Source organism: Sciurus carolinensis, chromosome 15 (assembly GCF_902686445.1).
Source record: "Sciurus carolinensis chromosome 15, mSciCar1.2, whole genome shotgun sequence".
In the NCBI taxonomy this organism is placed as follows: Eukaryota; Metazoa; Chordata; class Mammalia; order Rodentia; family Sciuridae; genus Sciurus; species Sciurus carolinensis.
In genome coordinates this window covers 6634648-6653945 of record NC_062227.1, presented here as the reverse complement: position 1 = coordinate 6653945, position 19298 = coordinate 6634648, and the positions used below count along the sequence as shown (strand labels likewise).

Sequence of the window (19298 nt, the reverse complement as noted above, 5' to 3'; positions counted from 1 at the left end):
AAGCACAGAGAGGGCACAAGGGAGAAGGAAGCTGAACTCACTCTTTTATTATGGTAGGTCTCACAATTAAATATGTTATAGTTGGAATTAAATTTCAACAAGAATTTTGAAGGGGACCAGTATTCAAACCATAGCATTCTCACATGTCAGTGGAGATCAGATAGAGAACCTGGATTCCAAACCTCCCCAGGAAATAAGAGGCAGTATTTTCTCTCCAGCTACCATTGTATGAAAAATAAGCCAGACTCTTCCTAAAGCAAAAGATAAACAAAATCCAGAGCTTTCTAACATAATACCTAAAATTCCAGGATACAAATAAAAATAAGAATAGCAGTTACAATGTATTGGATGATTGATTATAGTAGACAGATAAGTGAATGGCAGCAGTTCCACAGGATAGAAAGAGCTACAGGTCATAAAGGTGCTTACATTATATGTGGCTCAGTATAGTTCTGTTGTTATTCCAAGGGGGTCATAGATTAAGCATCTACAGCAAACACCAGATTTTCAAGAAGTTTAGTGATGCAGCATGAGAGGAGATCAAATGGGTTTGTGTAAAATGCCATTTAAAAGAAGAGAAAGCGGGAACCACCATATGGTCCAGCGGTCCCTCTTCTTGGCATTTATCCAGAAGAAGTAAAATTGGCATATTAAAGTGATACATACAGCCAGGCACAGGTGTGCATGCCTGTAATCCCAGTGGCTTGGGAGGCTGAAGCAGGAGGATTACAAGTTCAAAGCCAGACTCAGCAACTTAGTGAGGACCTAAGCAACTCAGCAAGACCCTAAAATGTAGGAAAGGGCAGAGGATGTGGCTGAGCAGCTAAGTGACCCTGGGTTCAATCCCCAGTACCAAAAAAATAATAATAAAAAAAACAAAGTGATACATACATAGGAATGTTTATAGCAGCTCACCTCACCATAACCAAGTTAGGGAGCCAGCCAAGGTGTCTGTCAGCAGATGAATGGGTAAAGGAAATGTGGTATATATACATAATTGAGTTTCACTCAGCCATAAAGAGTGAAGTTATAGTATTTGCTGATAAGTGGATGGAGCTGGAGAATATCATGGTAAGTGAAATAAGCCAGACTCAGAAAGTCAAGAGTCAGATGTTTTCTCTCATAGGTAGAAGCTAAAGAGAGGGGAAAGAAAAGGAACAAAAAGGGAATGTCAGAAAAATAGAAAGGAGACCCATAGAAGAAGGGGTTTGAGAGGGAAGAAGTAGGAAAGAGCAATGGGAAGTACTGGGGAATAAAATCTACCAAATTATGTTAAGTCCATGTGTGAATATACCACAATGAATCCTGCCTTTATGTATATAATTATAATATACCAAATGAAAAATAATAGTCAAAGGGAGATCAGGAGAGTAGAGCAAGTAGATTGGGGGAGGAAGGAGGAGAAGTAGAAGTTATGGAGAAATGAGATTGATGAAATTATGTGCATGTACAAATACGCCATAGTAAATCCCACAGTGATGTATAATCATGATTACTAATAAAAAAGAGACGTCAAAAAAGAGTGAAGCAGGAAAAACAACAACAACAACAAAGAATAAAGCAGCAAATAGAAGAATGAAAAATAAAATCCAAATGCCGCAAGAAGCACTTCAACTGTGAGTGGTCAAAAAACACCAAATATAATTCAGAGAACATTAGATTGATAATGAATGTATATGTTATGTAATCTCTTATGATAGCCTCAAAGAAAATATCTATGGAATATACCCAAAGAGAAATGAGAAAGGAATCAAAACGTGTTATTACAAAAAAATCACCTAAACACAAGCAAGCAGTAATAAAGGAAATGAGGACAAAGATGCTGTGAGACATACAGAAAGCCAGGAGCAAAATGACTGAAGACATTATAAGTTTTTATTTTAAATATAGATGGATTATATTCCCTAACCAAAAGGCAGAGAGAGAATAAATTTTTAAAAACTTAAAACCAACTCTGTCTACCTACAGCATCTTAATTATATTTAAAAACAGAAATAAATTGAATGTGAAGTGGTACAAAAATTATTCTCAGCACCACATAAAAACAGAAAATAAAGGCCCATTGCCCCAACTTGGCTCTTGGTTTCGGTACATGGGCAGCTGGCTTCAGGACTGTGGGCGTGGGGTGAGGCATACACCATGGTGGAGAGGGCCTGGTGGAGTGGTACAAATATTCCATGCAAAAAATAACCAAAAGAAAGCAGAGGTAGCTATCATATATTAGAGGAGATAGAATTAAGTCAAAATTCTTTCAAAAGATCAAAAAGGACATTGTATATTGGTTAAAGGGCTAATTCACTGAGAAGACATAACAGTTCTGTTATACTCTGGGTCTGGAATATCCCCCAAGACTCACGGGTTGAAGGCTTGGTCCCCAGGGCAGCAGTATTCAGAGGCACAGCTTTTGGGAAGTAATCATGTCATGAGGGCTCTGCCTCATCAATGGATTATTCCACTGATGGATTCATAGTTGGATAGATGATTGGGAGGTGGAGGAAACGGTAGGAGGTGGGGCCTTGTTGGAGGACGAGTCACTGAGGGCATACCTAGAAGGCATGTCTTGTCCCTGGTCCCTTCCTCCTCTGCACGTTCTGCTTCCTGATTGCCACAAGGTGAGATGCTCTGCTCCACCAGGCTGTCCACCATGGTGTATGCCTCAAGCCAGCTGCCCATGTACCGAAACCATGAGCCAAGTTGTGGCAATGGGCCTTTATTTTCTTTGTTTTTATGTGGTTCTGAGAATTGAACCCAGTGCCTTTCAAGTGCTAGGCAAGCACTCTGCCACTGAGCCACAACCCCAGCCGGAGCCAAAAAGTCTTAACTAATTTTTTAAAAAGTTTCGGGTGCCATTTATACAACACAGTTAATTTAAACATTTTCGCTTTGGCTGGATGTGAAATTAGTGGCAGTAAAAAATAGTTGAGGGTTTTCAAATTGTAGAGTAGGCAGTTTTGCCATTCACAAAAAGCAATATTAAATACTAGTTTTCAAAAAAATCCACATTTAAATATTTAGTTCAAGTCACAGAATTTTTCTCCAGAGAGACCCAATGCAATGCACATTTAGCTGCCTGAGATGACCTGAGATGATGCTGTCAAAGGACAGCATCCCTTCAGAGTACAACTTTACTGATTTGGGCCCAGAAAAGAAGTTCTGAGGAAAAGAATATTATTTTAAAAGAAGGACGGAAAAACCTACGAAAGAAATCTACCAGAACTTTGATGGTGCAGTGAAAGTAACTCCCAGGCTCAGAATTTATAGCCATAAATGCATACATTAAAAAAAGACAATCTTAAGTTAGTAATATACCTTTTATATCTGAAAGTACTAGAAAAAGAAGATCCAACTAAATCTAAACTAGCAGAAGGAAGAAAATAATAGTGATTAGAAAAGAGATAAAGGATAGAAAAACTGTAGAGAAAATTAAGGAAACCAAGTAGTTGGTTCCTCAAGAAAATCCAAAAAATTGACAAATTAGATTGACTAAGAAAGAAAACTCAAATTACTGATATCACAATTGAAAATGTCTCTAAGAGAACACTGTGAACAGTTGTTCACCGACAAATTGGACCACTGGATAAAAGGAACACATTTCTAGAAACGCATAATCTACCAAAACTGAATCATGAAAAAATAGATCATCCAAACAGACCCATCAGTAGTATCTAGTACCATTTGCCAGTAAAAAGAACCAAGATTCCTGGGGAAATGGCTGATTCTGGGACTGAGACAAGGAATGTGCAAGATGAGCATGGAGCATCTTGTAGAGACAGAAAGTAAGGAGTTGCTCAAGAACCAGCACCATGCACATATGACAGAATAGAGGAGGAATTCGGGGCCCAAACTGCAGCAGTATGAACACTAGTAAACTACTGGTTTATAACCCAAAGTGGAAAATAGCATAGTGAACACTAAGTTAAGTCACAGAATATACATAAATAATTGGGAAAAGTAGGAAAATCTCCTGTACAGAGTTATCCTAGTAATTTTTGTGTTTACTGCCCCTTCCAGGAAATAGAGCATACCCCTGCTCTTCTTTAGGGGGCTGTGTGTGGTGACTTCCTTCTACAGGTACAGTCTGCACAGGGGAGGAGGAGTAATTTCCAGTGGCGACCCTGGCGTTCCTCAGCCAGGTGAACAAGCATAATAACCTCATCAGCTGGAAGTGTTGATCTGTAGCATATCAATAATTAAATAATAAAAATGATATAATTAGCGATTGAATTATTTTTTTAAATGACTCAACTGTATGCTGTCTACAAGAAAAAATCACTTCAAAAACAAGTAGATTGAAAGTGAAAGTGTAGAAGAAGTTACACCATACAATATTAATCATAAGAAAGTAGTATTGGCTCCGTGAATATCAGCTAAGGTAGGCTTTGAAGCAATGAAAATGGCCAGTGAGAAGAGTTATGTGATGGTTTGGATACGAGGTGTCCCCCCAAAGGCTGCTGCTGTGTTAATGTGGGAGTGTTCAGAGGTGAAGTGATCGGATTGTGAGAGCTGGAAACTAATCAGCCCTGTCATCCTCGACTGATTGACTGGGTGGTACCTGTGGTCAAGTGGGGTGTGGCTGGAGGAGGTCAGGGGGACGTGCCCTCACAGGGTGCATCTTCCCTGGGACACACCCACCCTCCCTGACCCTACCACGGGCTGAGCAGCTTTCCCCCACCATGTGGTGCCTCACTTTGAGCCCACACAGTGGAGTCAGCCATCTGGGGACTGACACCTCTGAAACCGTGAGCCCAAAATAAATTTTCCCTCCTAAGTTGTCCTCGTTGGGCGTTTTGGTACGGTGGTAAAAAAAAGCTGACTAAAATAATTATTTTATATAATGACAAAAGGATCCGTCTGCCAAGAAAACAACAATTCTAAATCCAAAATTCCGTGGCATTCCAGTGGTTATATATTACATCACTGTAGACCACGGTCAATACCAGGTGCTTGACGGTGGACAGGTGTGTGTAGTTCTAAGTCGTTTATGGCATATGTAGGTGTGTGTGACCATCACCACTGTCAAGATGACAGCAGTGTTTGATAACAAATAGACCTTTGTCCTCCCCCTTTCTCGTGACCCGCCCCAGCCCCTCACCATCCTCTTACTGCTGGCAACCACTGATTTGTTAAGCTATTGTTTCTTTTACTGCTTTTCAGCCTCTCTTCTCATTCTGAAACCCCAGTAACACCAGGGTTAGATAGTATGCTACACTGTCATCGATTCCTGTGGCTTTCATTCCATTTTCTCCCTGGGTTAACGTCTACTGTTGTGCCTTCAAGTTCATGAATTCGTTCCTCCGACCTCTCCTCTGAGCTACATCCCTGGCCCTTCTTGGGTCATTCTGCAAAATATCTTACTGTTGATTTCATCCTTTTAAAGTTTGTTTATAATTATTTCAGGGCCCAGCCTAGGTAACTCTTTCACATGTATTTGAAAATACTTTGTTTTCATTTTTGGATCAATGTTCTATAGATGAGAATTTGGTGAGTTTGGCTGACCATATTGTTCAAGTCTTCTGTCTCCTTTCTTATACTGTTTTATCCACTTGTTCTACCAATTATTAGGAAGTAGTGTTACTGTCCAGTTGTAATTGTGACTTTGGTTATTCTTTCATCAGGATTTTGAATTTTTAGTTACTTTTCAATTCTAAAATATTTTCCTATCTTCTATTGTTTATTTATTTATTCATATTCTACTATTCATATCTTTGCAGAGATTTTCTAATTTTTGCTTCAAGCACATTCACTGTTGCTTGTTTAACACGTTTGTATAATAGTTGATTTAAAAACCCCTCTCAGATAATTTTACAGTCTGAGTGTTAGCATCCGTTGATTGTCTTTGCTTGCTTAAGTTGAAATGGTCTTGGATCTTGGCCTGACAATTAACTTATAACCGAACCCGTATATTCAGATATTCTAAGATCCGTGTCTTATTTATATCTGATGTAGCAGGTAGAACCATTGTGGCCGGGGAAGAGAGGGGCCGTCTCATTTCCAGAAGGTGGGCTCCGAGTCCAGGTTCCCCACCCAGCCTCTGTCCACAGCAGCAGAGGGGCCTGTCACTATCCTGCATGGTCTCAGCAGTTCACGCTCTCAATAAGTGTCATTACTGCTCCCCATGGCAATGTGGGGCAGGGGACCTTGTCACTTCCTGGCAGAGGGAGAGTCCTGTCCCCCACTCAGCCTTCTCTGACACTGCTCTGTTGGAGGCTGGAAGTTTGGGTTCCACTCTTAGGGGGGAAGGAGGTGGGGATGCATTTCTTTAATGTGGGGATTGGGTAGAATGAGAGCAGTTATTGTCTGAAAGTATTCGGTCTTGCTAGGCCACCTCTTTCCTGAAACTTTAAACAAGCAAGCTTTGGGGAATTTTTTCCCTTTATTCTTTCTGTGTTACTCATTGCCAGCTTTTCCACCTTCTAGCATGGGATATATAAGGTCAAAGAGAAGATGTAGGAACTCATCAGCAAAACTTTGGATTTTATTGTTATGGTGCCAAGGACTGAACCCAAATGCTAGGTGAGGACTCTGCCACTGAGCTACATCCCTGGCCCTTCTTGGGTCATTCTGCAAAATATCTTACTGTTGATTTCATCCTTTTAAAGTTTGTTTATAATTATTTCAGGGCCCAACCTAGGTAACTCTTTCACATGTATTTGAAAATACTTTGTTTTCATTTTTGGATCAATGTTCTATAGATGAGAATTTGGTGACTTTGGCTGACCATATTGTTCAAGTCTTCTGTCTCCTTTCTTATACTGTTTTATCCACTTGTTCTACTAATTATTAGGAAGTAGTGTTACTGTCCAGCTGTAATTGTGACTTTGGTTATTCTTTCATCAGGATTTGCCTCGTGTTTTGATGGAGAAACATTCAGGATTGTTATGTCTTTTTGATGAATTATTCCCATTATCACTATGCAGTATTTATCTTTATCTCAGACAATATTCCATTTTTTAATTTTACTTTAATATAGTCACTTGGACTTCTTTATGCTTGCATGGTATTTTTCTCATACCTTTTACTTACAACTCTTCTGTGTCCTTATAAATTTCTTTTAGGTATCTATATATCTTGTAGGTATCTATAGTTGATACTATAGTCTGAATGGTTGTGTCTGCCCAAAATTTGTATGTTGAAATCCTAACCTGCAAGTTAATGGTATTAGGAGGTGGACCTTTGGGAGATGATAAGATCCTGAAGGCAGAGCCCTTATTTATGGAATTCGTGCCCATATTAAAGAGGTCTGGGAGAGATTCTGCTCTTTCACCATGTGACTACAGAAGTCAGAAGTCTACAGCCTGGAAGCTGGGCAAGGTGGTGCACGCTTGTAATCCCAGTGACGCAGGAGGCTGAGGCAGGAGGATCATGAGTTCAAACCCAGCCTCAGCAATTTAGTGAGGCCCTAAGCAACTCAGTGAGACAGGGTCTAATAAAATATAAAAAAGGGCTGTGGATGTGGCTTAGTGGTTAAGAACCCCTGGGTTTGATCCCTGGTACCAAAAAACATAAACAAATAAAAATAATAAAAATATATAAAATAAAATTTAAAAGTCAGCAGCCTGGAAGGGGACACTTTCCACAATCTGACCATGCTGGCACTATGGCCTTAGAATTTCCAGCCTCCAGAAAGAGGAAAAAATAAATTATTTTTATAAATCATAAGACTTATGGGGTTGGGGAGATAGCTCAATCGGTAGAGTGCTTGCCTTGTAAGCACAAGTCACTGGGTTCGATCCCCAGCACCCAAAAAAAAAAAAAGAATTATAATAAGTAATTTGTGTGAAAAATAAATTCCTGTTATTTATAAACCACCTAGTTTATGGATGAATTATTGTTCTAACAGCCCAAATAGACCAAGAGAAAGGGATTAAGACAGATCTTGCTTTTATGTCCAGTCTGTCATTCTGTCTTTTAATTGCAGTAATTATTCCATTTGTATTTACTGTTTTTATTGATAGGGTTAAGTTTAAACGTACTGCATAGCAAGTCACTAATAATTTTTCTCGATTATTTTTTTGCTTTTCCTACCTACTTTGGATTACATGTTTTTAATGATTCCATTTTATTTACATTATGGCTTATGAGCTGTTTCTCTTTTGTGGGTTATGTAGTTGCTGTAGAATTAACATACAGCCATTAACTTGTCATAGACTACCTTCAAATAATAATTTATTAGTTCATGTGCACTATAGAAATCTTAGGATAATTTTCAACATTTCATCTTCCATCTTCTGTGGTTGTCACGTATCTTACATATTTAAAAACCCTGTATTACATTGTTGTTCTAAAAGGTAGCATGTCATTTAAATAAGGCTCCTAAAACCGGGAGAAGTGTATTTCTTACCCTCTTTTGTAGTTTATGCTGTTCTTTATAAATTTATTTGTATGCATCCGAATTTCTATTAGTATCAGTTTTCTTCTCTTTGAAAAGTTCCTTTAAGTTTTCATATCATGCATGTCAGTTGGTGATAAATTCTTTTACCTGTTTTTTTCTGAAATATATTTGCTAAGTGTGTAATTCTGGGTTGATTTTTCTTTTAGTATTTTATAGGAGTTACTTCATTGCTTTATGGCTTGCATCATTTCTGATGAGAAGTCAATTTTTAATTTGTGATCTGTACAGATTAGGTCTCTTATTTTTTTATCAGTACCTTGGATAGTTTGCTTCATGTTTCTTCTCTGTGGCATTTGTGTGTTGTCTCGAATCTTCAAGTTTATATAATCTATCAAACCTGGAATATTTTGGCCATTATCTCTTCAAATTTCCCCCCATCTTTTTTCTCCTCTGGAAGCTGATTATACCTGTTAGACCACCTGTCACAGATTGCTGTTTGCTTTTTTCCATTTGATTCCATGGGTTTCTTCTTTGATAGTTTTCATTGCTGTGCCCTAAAGTCACTATTCTATGTCTTTTGTGGTGGGGGGTAATCAGGGATTGAACACAGGGGCACTTGACCACTGTTTTTTTTTGTTTTGTTTTGTTTTTTCCTTTTTTTGAGAGGGGGGGTACCCGGAATTGAACTCAGTGGCCCTCGACCACTGAGCCACATCCGCAGCCCCATTTTGTATTTTATTTAGAGACAGGGTTTCATTGAGTTGCTTGGTGCCTCACTTTTGCTGAGTCTGGCTTTGAACTCGCAACCCTCCTACCTCAAGTCATTGGCATTACAGGCATGCACCACTGTGCTCAGCCTCTTTTTTTTCTTTTTCTTTTTTTTTTTTTAATATTTTTTTAGTTGTAGATGGACATGATACCTTTGTTTCATTTATTTATTTTTATATGGTGCTGAGGAGGAACCCAGTGCATCACACACATAAGACAAGCGCTCTTCCACTGAACCACAACCCCAGCCCCTCTTATTTGTTTTCAACAGGTTTATTTTCCATTTCAGCTGTTGTTTTTCATATCTAGAATTTGAATTTGGAACTTTTTTTGATAACTTTTTCTAGTCATGATTTTATGTTTTCTCTTCTTGGACACATGAAGTATAACTGCTCTTCTAATGGCCTTGACTGTTAAATCGTGTCATTTCATGTTCTGTTTCTGCACATGGGTTTTTTCCTTCTTTTTTTTTTTTGTGAATTTGTTTTTCATTGGGGTTTGGGAGCTGGAGTGGGAAGTCACCTTGGGGTGTGCCCCTGCCCCCCAAGGAATGTCCGTTCTCATCTTCCTGTGATGCTTTTTGCAGTATTCTCTTTTTCTCGGTGCTCCCTTTGCTGCCAGCAGCCTCTTCAGGTCCACTGCTGTCTGGTTCTTCCTTGGAAGAAAATCTCCTCCTCTTTTTCTTGGGGACACTCCTGCTGCCTGTCTCTTCACCGCTAGCTGTTTCTTCCTTGGGTGAAGACTTCTTCCTCCTAGGAAGACTTGTACTGCCACCAGCTGTCTCTTCAAGATCACTACTAACCAATTCCTCCTTGGAAAAAGATCTCTTTTTCTTGGGTTTGGTGAAAGAGACAGATGGCTCTTCCATTCCATTCTCCTGAGGCGCCTCCTGGGGCTTTTGTTTTTTCTTCTTCTTGGGTTTTTCATTCGTCTCCTCACACTCCTCTGGAGTGCTACTGCTATTTCCTGAAGATGCCAGGGCAAGTGCAGCCAGTCGCTTTTTTTCCTTCTTTAAGCGCTTCTTCTCCTGTTTCTCCAATTTCCTGGTAATCTCAGCAGCCGCTTCCTCTGCCTGAACCATTGCTTCCTTCATGACATCCAGATTCTTCCGTGGAATCTCTCCAGTCTCATAGAAGGACAGTCGCTCCTCGACTTGTTCTCCAAGCTTCTCCCCAAATACACTTGTGGGAATCTCAGAGAAGCAATCGATTCGTGAGGCAATACTGCATTTGTTTGCAGGTATCGGGAGATGCGGCCTTTGTTCTTGGCTGCTGCTCGGCCAATGAAGGTAGAGTGGAAAATGAGTCCATATTTTGGTGTGTTACCCCTTGTCTTCAGGGCTTTGGAAACTTGGTCCCTTGCTGGGCCCTGGGAATCACTCAGACACCAGGACTGGCTTTTCCTTCTTGATCGGAGTCATGTGTCCCTGATTCTGTTCATACCTACTGATTTTTATTTTTAACTAGGTGCCAGATAGTGTGAATGTCATGTTGTTGGGTGCTAGATTTTGTTGTCTTTTAAATATTTCAGAACCTTTTCTGGAATATCGTTAAGTTACTTGGAATTAGTACAGTCCTCCCAATGTTTACTTTACACTTTGTTGTGTTGGATTCAGAGCTCATTGTAGCGTAGAACTAATTTTGCTCCTGTAGTAAGTCTATACCCTTCTGGTTGTTCTACCCTATTTGTCATGAGTTAGGAGGTTTTCTACCCTGGCTGGTGGTAACATAAAGTTCCTACCTCTGAGAACACTTTGGTGATTTTTCAGCCTGTTCTTTTTCACTGGTCTTTCCGACGTGCTTACACAGGTAAGAGCCCCTTCTGCAGACCTACACAACTCGGCATCAGTACAGCCATTTCTTCTCTGATATTTCACTCTACAGATTTAGCTGCCCTGGCTTCCTTAAACATCTAATCCTGTCTTGTCAACTCACTGAATCTGCCAGTCTGTTTAATGGTTTCTTTTCATGCTATGGTTTGGAAATTCTCTCAGCAACAACCTGTGATTATGATAGGGCTCACCCCATTTGTTTGTCTCCTGCCTTTCGTCTAGCCTACAGCCTTCATATATCTGACATGGTTAATTTTAGATATCTGGTGTGGAGAGGCAAATGAGTTTCTTTTACTCAACTATAGACAGAAATGGAAGTCTTCATGAAATCTCTTGTGTCAAATCCAACACGTTGACCATTTTAGCATATAATGTTATCTAGGATTGCAGATCAGAGATTCACAGAAATTATTTATGAGTGTAAGAAAATATTTTTTTTTTATTGTCACTCTCCCTCCAAAAGGTATAGCAAACACCTTTAATGTGCCATTTGTGAAGCTGTACTTTCCTTCACATTCAGGAACAGTGGAATCTATGTAGCTAACTCAGGTTCTAAATTGTTTCCTACTTGCAGGGTTCTGCTTTACAAAACCAGAACTGATCTTTACATTGGAACAAGGAGAAGATCCATGGTCATTAGATAAAGAGAAAGCATGTCCAAACAGGAGTTCCTCAGGTGAGTTATTTGTGTACCGGCAGAAAGCTCACTGATTAACTAGGAAGACATATACTACTCAGTATACAGTCATATTTGTGGCTAAAAATCAACAGAAAGGACACAGAACAAAATCAATGAAAAAAGGGCAGGAGGCACAATATCAGGGAACAGGCACAAGCACAGAAACACTGGGTTCCCCAGCAGTGAGTTGTAACAGGTTGTCTACTCAGGAGTTCATGGGCCTAGGAGCCCAGGATTTTTATCATGGGCTGCTCACATAGGTACCTTTTATATAGCATGTTCAGAAGTCCAGGCATTCAGATGGAAAGCACAGGTTCAGCAAATCATAGTTGATCAGATGATCTGTAAGTCTGGTAGATGGTTTATAGGCACCCTTTATCATGTATCAAAAGCCTAGACGTTCACACAGAAAGCACATGCTCAGCATAGATACGGTTTTGGTATAGTGAACCCTTCTGAGCAGTGCTGGGAATCTTGGGAATCCTCTTGAAATCTAAGGTTAGCAGAGGGCTAACCCTGAAGCAGTCCTTCCTCAGGCCTGCTGTCTCAAACCCACAGCATAATACAGAGTAAGACAAATGTATTTGCCTCATGAACTAATATAAATGGATTAAATTGACGTTTTAAAAGGCAATGGTACCATGTTGTCTTAAAGAGATAGTTCAAACTATAGTTATGAATTGTTAAAACAATAAGCATAATTCAGTGTTTATCTCACTCATACTAAGTGTTCAGATCAAAAAACAGATAAGGAAAAGGACATTTTAATAATGCCAGAGACAATTTTAAAAGAATATATGTTTTAAATATCCACCAAATAAATTATCTCAATTTTTACTTTTACAAAGAAAACTACAAGAATTGTAAGAAGAAATATGAACATATTAGATACAGTAGACCTTAATATTCCTATCTGATTTCAATAACAGAGCCAGTGATACCAGATGAGACTCTAGAATACTGCTCAGCACACTACACCCCTCAGATCAGATCCTGCCTGCTGCCCTTTTGGTAAAGAAAGATTTATTGGAACGCAGCCCTGTCTGCTTATGGGTTCCTTCTGCAAAGCAGAGTGAAGTCATTGTAACAGAGGCCATGCAGTAGGCACAGCCAGAGACTTCACCCTCTTCCTTTACTGAAAAAGTTTAATGACCCCCGCTCTAGAATTTATAAGTCAGCATGTTTTATTAAAATGAAGCTAACCTGTTTTTCAAATCTGTATTCTGAAAACAAAGAATAAACCCTCTTAAAGTGACCTTGGAACACTGATAAAATGTAAATGTATTTTAGGGAAATGTCAGTAAGTTCCAGAGTACAGAGATTATTTTCAATGAAACTCTTATTTGAATACAATATGATTAAAAAAAAGTCTGTCTTGAAATTTAAAATGAACATGTAACTTTAAAAGCATATTTAAGAGTAATTCAAAAGTGTTCAATATTTAAAAGATTTAAAAAAATGAAAAACATGCACATTGGAACCCTTGGACAACAGGTAAAATAGTGCTTAGAAACTTGCAGTCTTATGTTGAAATTTTAGTCTTATTTTAAAAATCAAGAGTTGTTGTGCTGGGATTGTGGCTCAGTGGCAGAGCACTTGCCTAGCATGTGTGAGGCACTGGGTTTGATTCTTAGTGCCACATATAAAAAAAAAATAAAGGTCCATCAACAACTAAAATATATATTTAAAAAAAAAACAAGAATGTTTTCAAAGAAAAGTAAGTAAAGCAAAAGACATGATAAAGATAAAACTATAATGATGCAAATAGTCAAGCCAAAAATGGTTCTCATAATTAAAATAACTATATCCAGAAAAGGGGAATAAAGCATTATTACTCATTTTAAGTTTTGGCTCAGATTCCTACTATAATCTTTTTTTCTTTTTCTTTCTTTCTCCTTTTTTTTTTTTTTTTTTTTTTTTTTGTTAGTTTAGTTGTAGATGGACACAATACCTTTATTTATTTATTTTTATGCGATGCTGAGGATTGAACCCAGTGTCTCACATGTGCTAGGCAAGCCCTGTGCCACTGAGCTACAGCCCTAGCCCCCTACTCTAAATTTGAAATACTGTTATTTCTTTGTAAATTCTTACCTCACTTCATGAATGTATCAAAAGAAGTGAAACTCTGCCAGAGAACACAGTCATTTTATGAGCTCCTTTACTCGCCTAGATTATAACCTAGGTGGATAAAACAGGATGTTTCACTCTTCCATGCTCTAGTGTGCCTCATGTGTTTTTTAGTAACATTGTAAACTCTAGAGCCCCTTAGAAGAGAAATTTCATATTGCTTCATTCAGACAACACTCTCTCTTTCTAAATGAAATTACATGCGTATAAGACAGGAATGCGAGTTGATTTGGAGAAAGAGTGGGAGTAAAAGGAAATTGGTGGAAATGAACCAAGTAGATCATTTAGAGATTTGTAGGTCAGGGTGAGAGCAAAGATCCAGGGACTAGTAAAGTGGTAACTGGAATACATAATGGGCAGGCAGTTAGTGTAAAACTTTGTTTCCTGAATCACATCTCTTAGATCTTTTATCTCTTAGTACCTAGGAAAATTAATTCAGTGTTTGAACGTTTTTAGCACAGGCCTGACATTTTTGTATAGAATATGTGAAGAAGCAGGGCAGTTGCATCAAATATGATGCAAGAAATCCATGATGAGGAAATGTAAAGTACCTAGGGCCAGGTTGAAACAAGCCCTTAAGATTCTGAGTCAATAGAATATGTTTAAAAAGTAGAATTAAGGATTGGAGAGGGAGAAGACTGGTGTTGGGGAAATGAATGAGCAAATTGAAAGAAAATTAACACTTGATGATTTAGAAAGAGTCACTGCTAAACATCTCTAATATAATGAACCAAGGTGCCAGAGGCAGAGTGGAACAGTGGATCCAGTCTAGGCAGAAAATGACGAACTCTCATCAATTCACACTTCAGTTTCCCATTTGTGTTCCCATGATGCTGCTGTGCAGAGAATAAAGCATGGCCTGTGGGACTACTTCTTCCCACATGAGAAAATTGATGCCATTATAAATAATTTTGGTATTGATACACAGAATGGAAACAACAGCAACAGCCAGAATGATAGGCTAATGATCATCTTACCTTTGTAATCTGCGTTTGACGGAGTAAGAATCTAGATCCGGTGTTACTCCCTGATGCAAACCCTGCTCAGCCCCGCTGTGGAGAGTGCTGACAGAGAATGGGTGCTCCAGCCTGTACCAGTTCATCTTTCAGCAGTTCTGTGATCAATATCGTGTTGAACACCAAACTGGCATTCCTGATAATCCTCAAGGCCAGGCCATTGTAGAGTGAGCTCACTTATCTATAAGTTACGAATATAAAAATAAAAAGCAGGAGATTATGGAACCCCACAAAATTGTTTAAATCATGTTCTATTTGCATTAATTTTTTTGAACTGTGATGCTGAGGGTCGTAACGCAACTGAGCGACATGTGGCTCACACAGTAGTAGGCATGACAGGTCTGGTCTAGTGGAAAGACTTACAGACAGGACAATGGAGCGGACCAGATCAGTGATGCTTGTATCTTTTCAGAAAGCACAGCTTGTCCTTTCTGGGTACCCGAACGTGCTGTTCACCATCACTATGACATCATCAGAGACCCCCAGTCTCAGCACTGCACCCTACACCTCTGCATTGATTTTGTTGTTGTTATTGTTGTCTTCTACTTAGTGCTGATAATCTCTGTCAAATTCATCACATTCCCTGATTTTTTCTCCTCCAAGGATCTCAACTGTTTTAAATAAACTTCATTCCCAGTTGTTCCTTTCTTTCATATCCTTTTCTCTACTCACTTTTGAAAATTATATTTTAAGATGCCAAGTGCATGTGTATGTTCTTTTTTGTTTTCCTCTCATTCTACTTTAAAAAGTTTTTTTTAGGGGAAAAACAAAAGGTACATAAAGAGTATATATCTGGAATTGTTGGGAAGCTAAGCCAGAAACCACAGAATCAAATACGTAATAGAACTTATGTATATACGTCCCGTTCATAACAACTGTGTTAAGTACAATAAAGTATTTTTATTTTTCTCATTTTTAGAAGACTCCCAACCTGAAAAAGTCTCAGAGAAGAACCCAGAAAACCAAGGCAAACATTTGTGGCAAGTTTTGTTCACCAACAAATCATTGAGTACAGAGCAAGAAATTTCCAAAAAACCATGTAATATGGAAATAAGTATTTTCCCTGCAAGAATGATTCCTTGTAAATGTACTATTTCAGGTCCTACTTATCCAAGTCTCAGCCCATTGGCCTCATGCTGTCAATATTCAAGAGGAAAAACTTGTGAGCTTGACTTCTATGAGAGATGGCTCCTCAATATTAAGGAGTACAGAACTAATCCTAGAGAGAAATCTTCTGTTTACAGTAAGAATGCAAAAGCCCTCAGTCATGAGGAAGAAGTTATTCAGCATCAGACAATTCAGAATTTGGGGAAAGCTTTTCAATATAAGGAAAGTGGTAAAACTTTACTTGAAAAGGCTGCCCTCATTACTTCTCCTAGTATCCACCAAAAAGTGAAATCTTATAAATTCAGTGCATTTGGAGATAACCAAGGTGACAGATCCACCCTTTTCATCTCCCAGAGCATTCATTCAAAGGACAAGAGTCACTATGAGCTTAATGAAAACAGGAATAGTTTCAGTAGGACCACCCAAAACACTGACACAGGAGGGAAATTCTTTGGCCACAAATCACACATTAGAGGACAACAGAGAATCCATATTGAGGTAAAGCACTTTGAATATGAAAAAAAGTTCAGCTATGATTCACCCCTCCTGGTACATCAGAGAACTCACACAACAGATAAGCCCTTAGACTTCAACACATGTTCAGGGACATTCAATTGCCAGTCGACTCTTAGTGAGCATCCTAGAACTCACATGAGGGTGAGAGCCTGTGAGTGTGAGGAACGTGGAAAATCCTACTCTGTGAATTCACACCTGATTCGGCCTCAGAAAAGTCATACTGGGGAAAAACCTTATGAATGTCATGAATGTGGGAAAGCTTTCAGTGAGAAGGCACGCCTCAGGAAACATCAGAGAACTCACACAGGAGAAAAACCGTATAAATGTGATGGATGTGAGAAATCCTTCAGTGCAAAGTCAGGCTTAAGAATCCATCAAAGAACTCACACGGGGGAGAAACCCTTTGAATGTAATGAATGTGGAAAATCTTTCAACTATAAGTCGATCCTCATAGTACATCAGAGAACTCACACAGGAGAGAAACCCTTTGAATGCAGTGAATGTGGAAAATCTTTCAGCCACATGTCAGGCCTCAGGAATCACCGGAGAACTCATACAGGAGAGAGGCCATATAAATGTGACGAATGTGGGAAAGCTTTCAAACTGAAATCGGGCCTACGAAAGCACCACAGAACACACACAGGGGAGAAGCCCTACAAATGTAACCAGTGTGGAAAAGCTTTTGGACAGAAGTCCCAACTTAGGGGGCACAACAGAATTCACACAGGGGAGAAACCCTATAAATGTAATCATTGTGGGGAAGCATTCAGTCAGAAGTCAAATCTCAGAGTGCATCACAGAACTCACACGGGGGAGAAACCCTATAAATGTGATGAATGTGGGAAAACGTTCAGGCAGAAATCAAATCTCAGAGGACACCAGAGAACTCACACAGGGGAGAAGCCCTATGACTGTAATGAATGTGGAAAAGCTTTTAGTGAGAAGTCAGTCCTGAGAAAGCACCAGCGAACTCACACCGGGGAGAAACCCTACAACTGTCATCAGTGTGGGGAAGCTTTCAGTCAGAAATCAAACCTCAGAGTGCATCAGAGAACTCACACAGGAGAGAAACCTTACAAATGTGATAAATGTGGGAAAACTTTCAGCCAGAAATCAAGCCTTCGAGAACATCAGAAAGCTCATGCAGGATTAAATATATGATGTAAAGAACACGGGAAACATGGAGAGCCTTTCAACTGGAGTGCAAATCTCACTGGATATCACAGAACCTACCCAGCAAAGAAGTACTAGAAATATAATGAATATAGGAAATATTCTGTGAATTCAATCCTCAGTTCATGTTGTAGAAAAAGCTTTGAGAAACTAATAAAAATGTGAAATTTTTATGCAAGCAATCAAAACTAATGAAACATCAGAGAAATCACAGTGAGAAAACCTAGAAAGTAATGAAAGGATGATAACCTTTAGCCAAAGGTTAGCTTTCTCAGTATAGTCTAAAATAGAGGGTAGGGACCTAACCACATAATCAAAACAGACAAGGAATGCAGGTAATGGGTGTGGGAAATCCTACAAAGATTAACTGTGAATGTGTTGACCAGTAACCATTTCCTTTTGTGTCCCTTGCTACACCTAGACATTTCTCAACCACTCCCGCCAAAGGAGGTTGTATGGTTAGCTCCTAGCTAATAGAATGAAGGGGTCAGGTACAGACAAGTCTCATTAAATACATCTCAAATTTTCGGTATTTTCTTCTGTTCCTCATCAGAATGGAGTGGAGATTACTTCTAGGGAAATGTTGGAATCCACACATTAAGAATAAAAGAGTTCCTGATGGCAGGAACTGTGGTTAAAGAAGGACTCTGCGAAAGGGGTTTCCCTCCACATACTCAATTGGGATTTTTATAGTAAGAAAATAAACTTGTTCTCTGCTGAACTTCTGCAAGGTTGGGGATACTTGATATTGACCTAAACTCATCAACCCTTACTTAATAAAACTAAGGATGTGATTTCTGTGGGCATAGGAACTCCTTGTGTATCAGAAAAGTCCATAGGAAAATCTGACAATATCCTGGGTGGCCGTAGCTTCTGTCCACAACTGTCCACAACTCTACTTTATCAGTCAGGTAAATATTGGGAGTAGAAATCCAATATTTTAACACACAGGAAGTCTATGAAGAAAGTAATATCTCATTAAATTTGTGATAATTGAGTTTTGAATATATGAAAGTTTCAACAAGTCATCAAACTTTATTATCTCTCAAAGATACAAGGGGAATCAATTTTGAGACAGGTAAGTAATAGCAGTTATTTAGAAATTTTATATCAAAATTTGTTTCATATGTAATATGAAAACATTAATAAAATAGACAATATTCAGACATTCACTCATACAAAAAAACTTGAACAAAAAAATAAATTGCATAAACAACAAAAGCATTGCATGTACATGAATATTTTCTGCGTTGTCATTTATGTATGAACATGTGCCCGGCACTTGCCAGGTATTTGTGTATTGAAACCCAACATAATTGTTATAGAATCACAATTATTATTACCCCCTGCTTAATAACTGTTCTGATATCAGCCACAATTTCCCACATGTATATTAATAATAAACCTTGTACAGGAAATATCTGAAAATTGAGTATGCCATACCACATTCCCTTTATCCTGCTGCCTTCTGATGTACATAAGGAAGAGCCCTTGTTCCTAAATGTTTTCTGTATGTTCTTACCTCAGGGTCATGAATACACGTAAAACACGTATGCACAAATACGTGTGTCTTCAGCATCACCGTTTCCTCAGCAGCGTTGAGTGTATCAGTGGGCCCTTGGAAGGCATTCCTCTTTTGTTTATTGCAATTTTTTATTTTTAGGATTTTAATTTTATTATAGTTTCCATCTCTGCTGAAAGTACCCATCTGATCTTGCATGTTGTCTGTCTTTTCCATTACAGTCATTT

At 38.8% G+C, this 19298-nt stretch overlaps 1 protein-coding gene across 6 annotated transcripts in view; it reads left to right on the top strand.

Annotated features, from left to right (window-relative positions):
• The window catches only part of Znf782 (zinc finger protein 782), a 32502-nt gene extending 14114 nt beyond the window's left edge, over window positions 1–18388 (top strand). For 5 of the 6 annotated variants that reach the window (XM_047526759.1, XM_047526763.1, XM_047526757.1 and 2 more), the window contains 2 exons: window positions 11506–11607; window positions 15673–18388. In XM_047526759.1, the coding sequence (XP_047382715.1) occupies window positions 11506–11607; window positions 15673–17537 (1967 nt within the window). In that variant the 3' untranslated portion in view covers window positions 17538–18388. The remainder of the gene's footprint in view (window positions 1–11505; window positions 11608–15672) is intronic. The other variant, XM_047526760.1, reaches the window with a different exon arrangement.
• The last annotated feature ends 910 nt before the right edge of the window (window positions 18389–19298 follow it).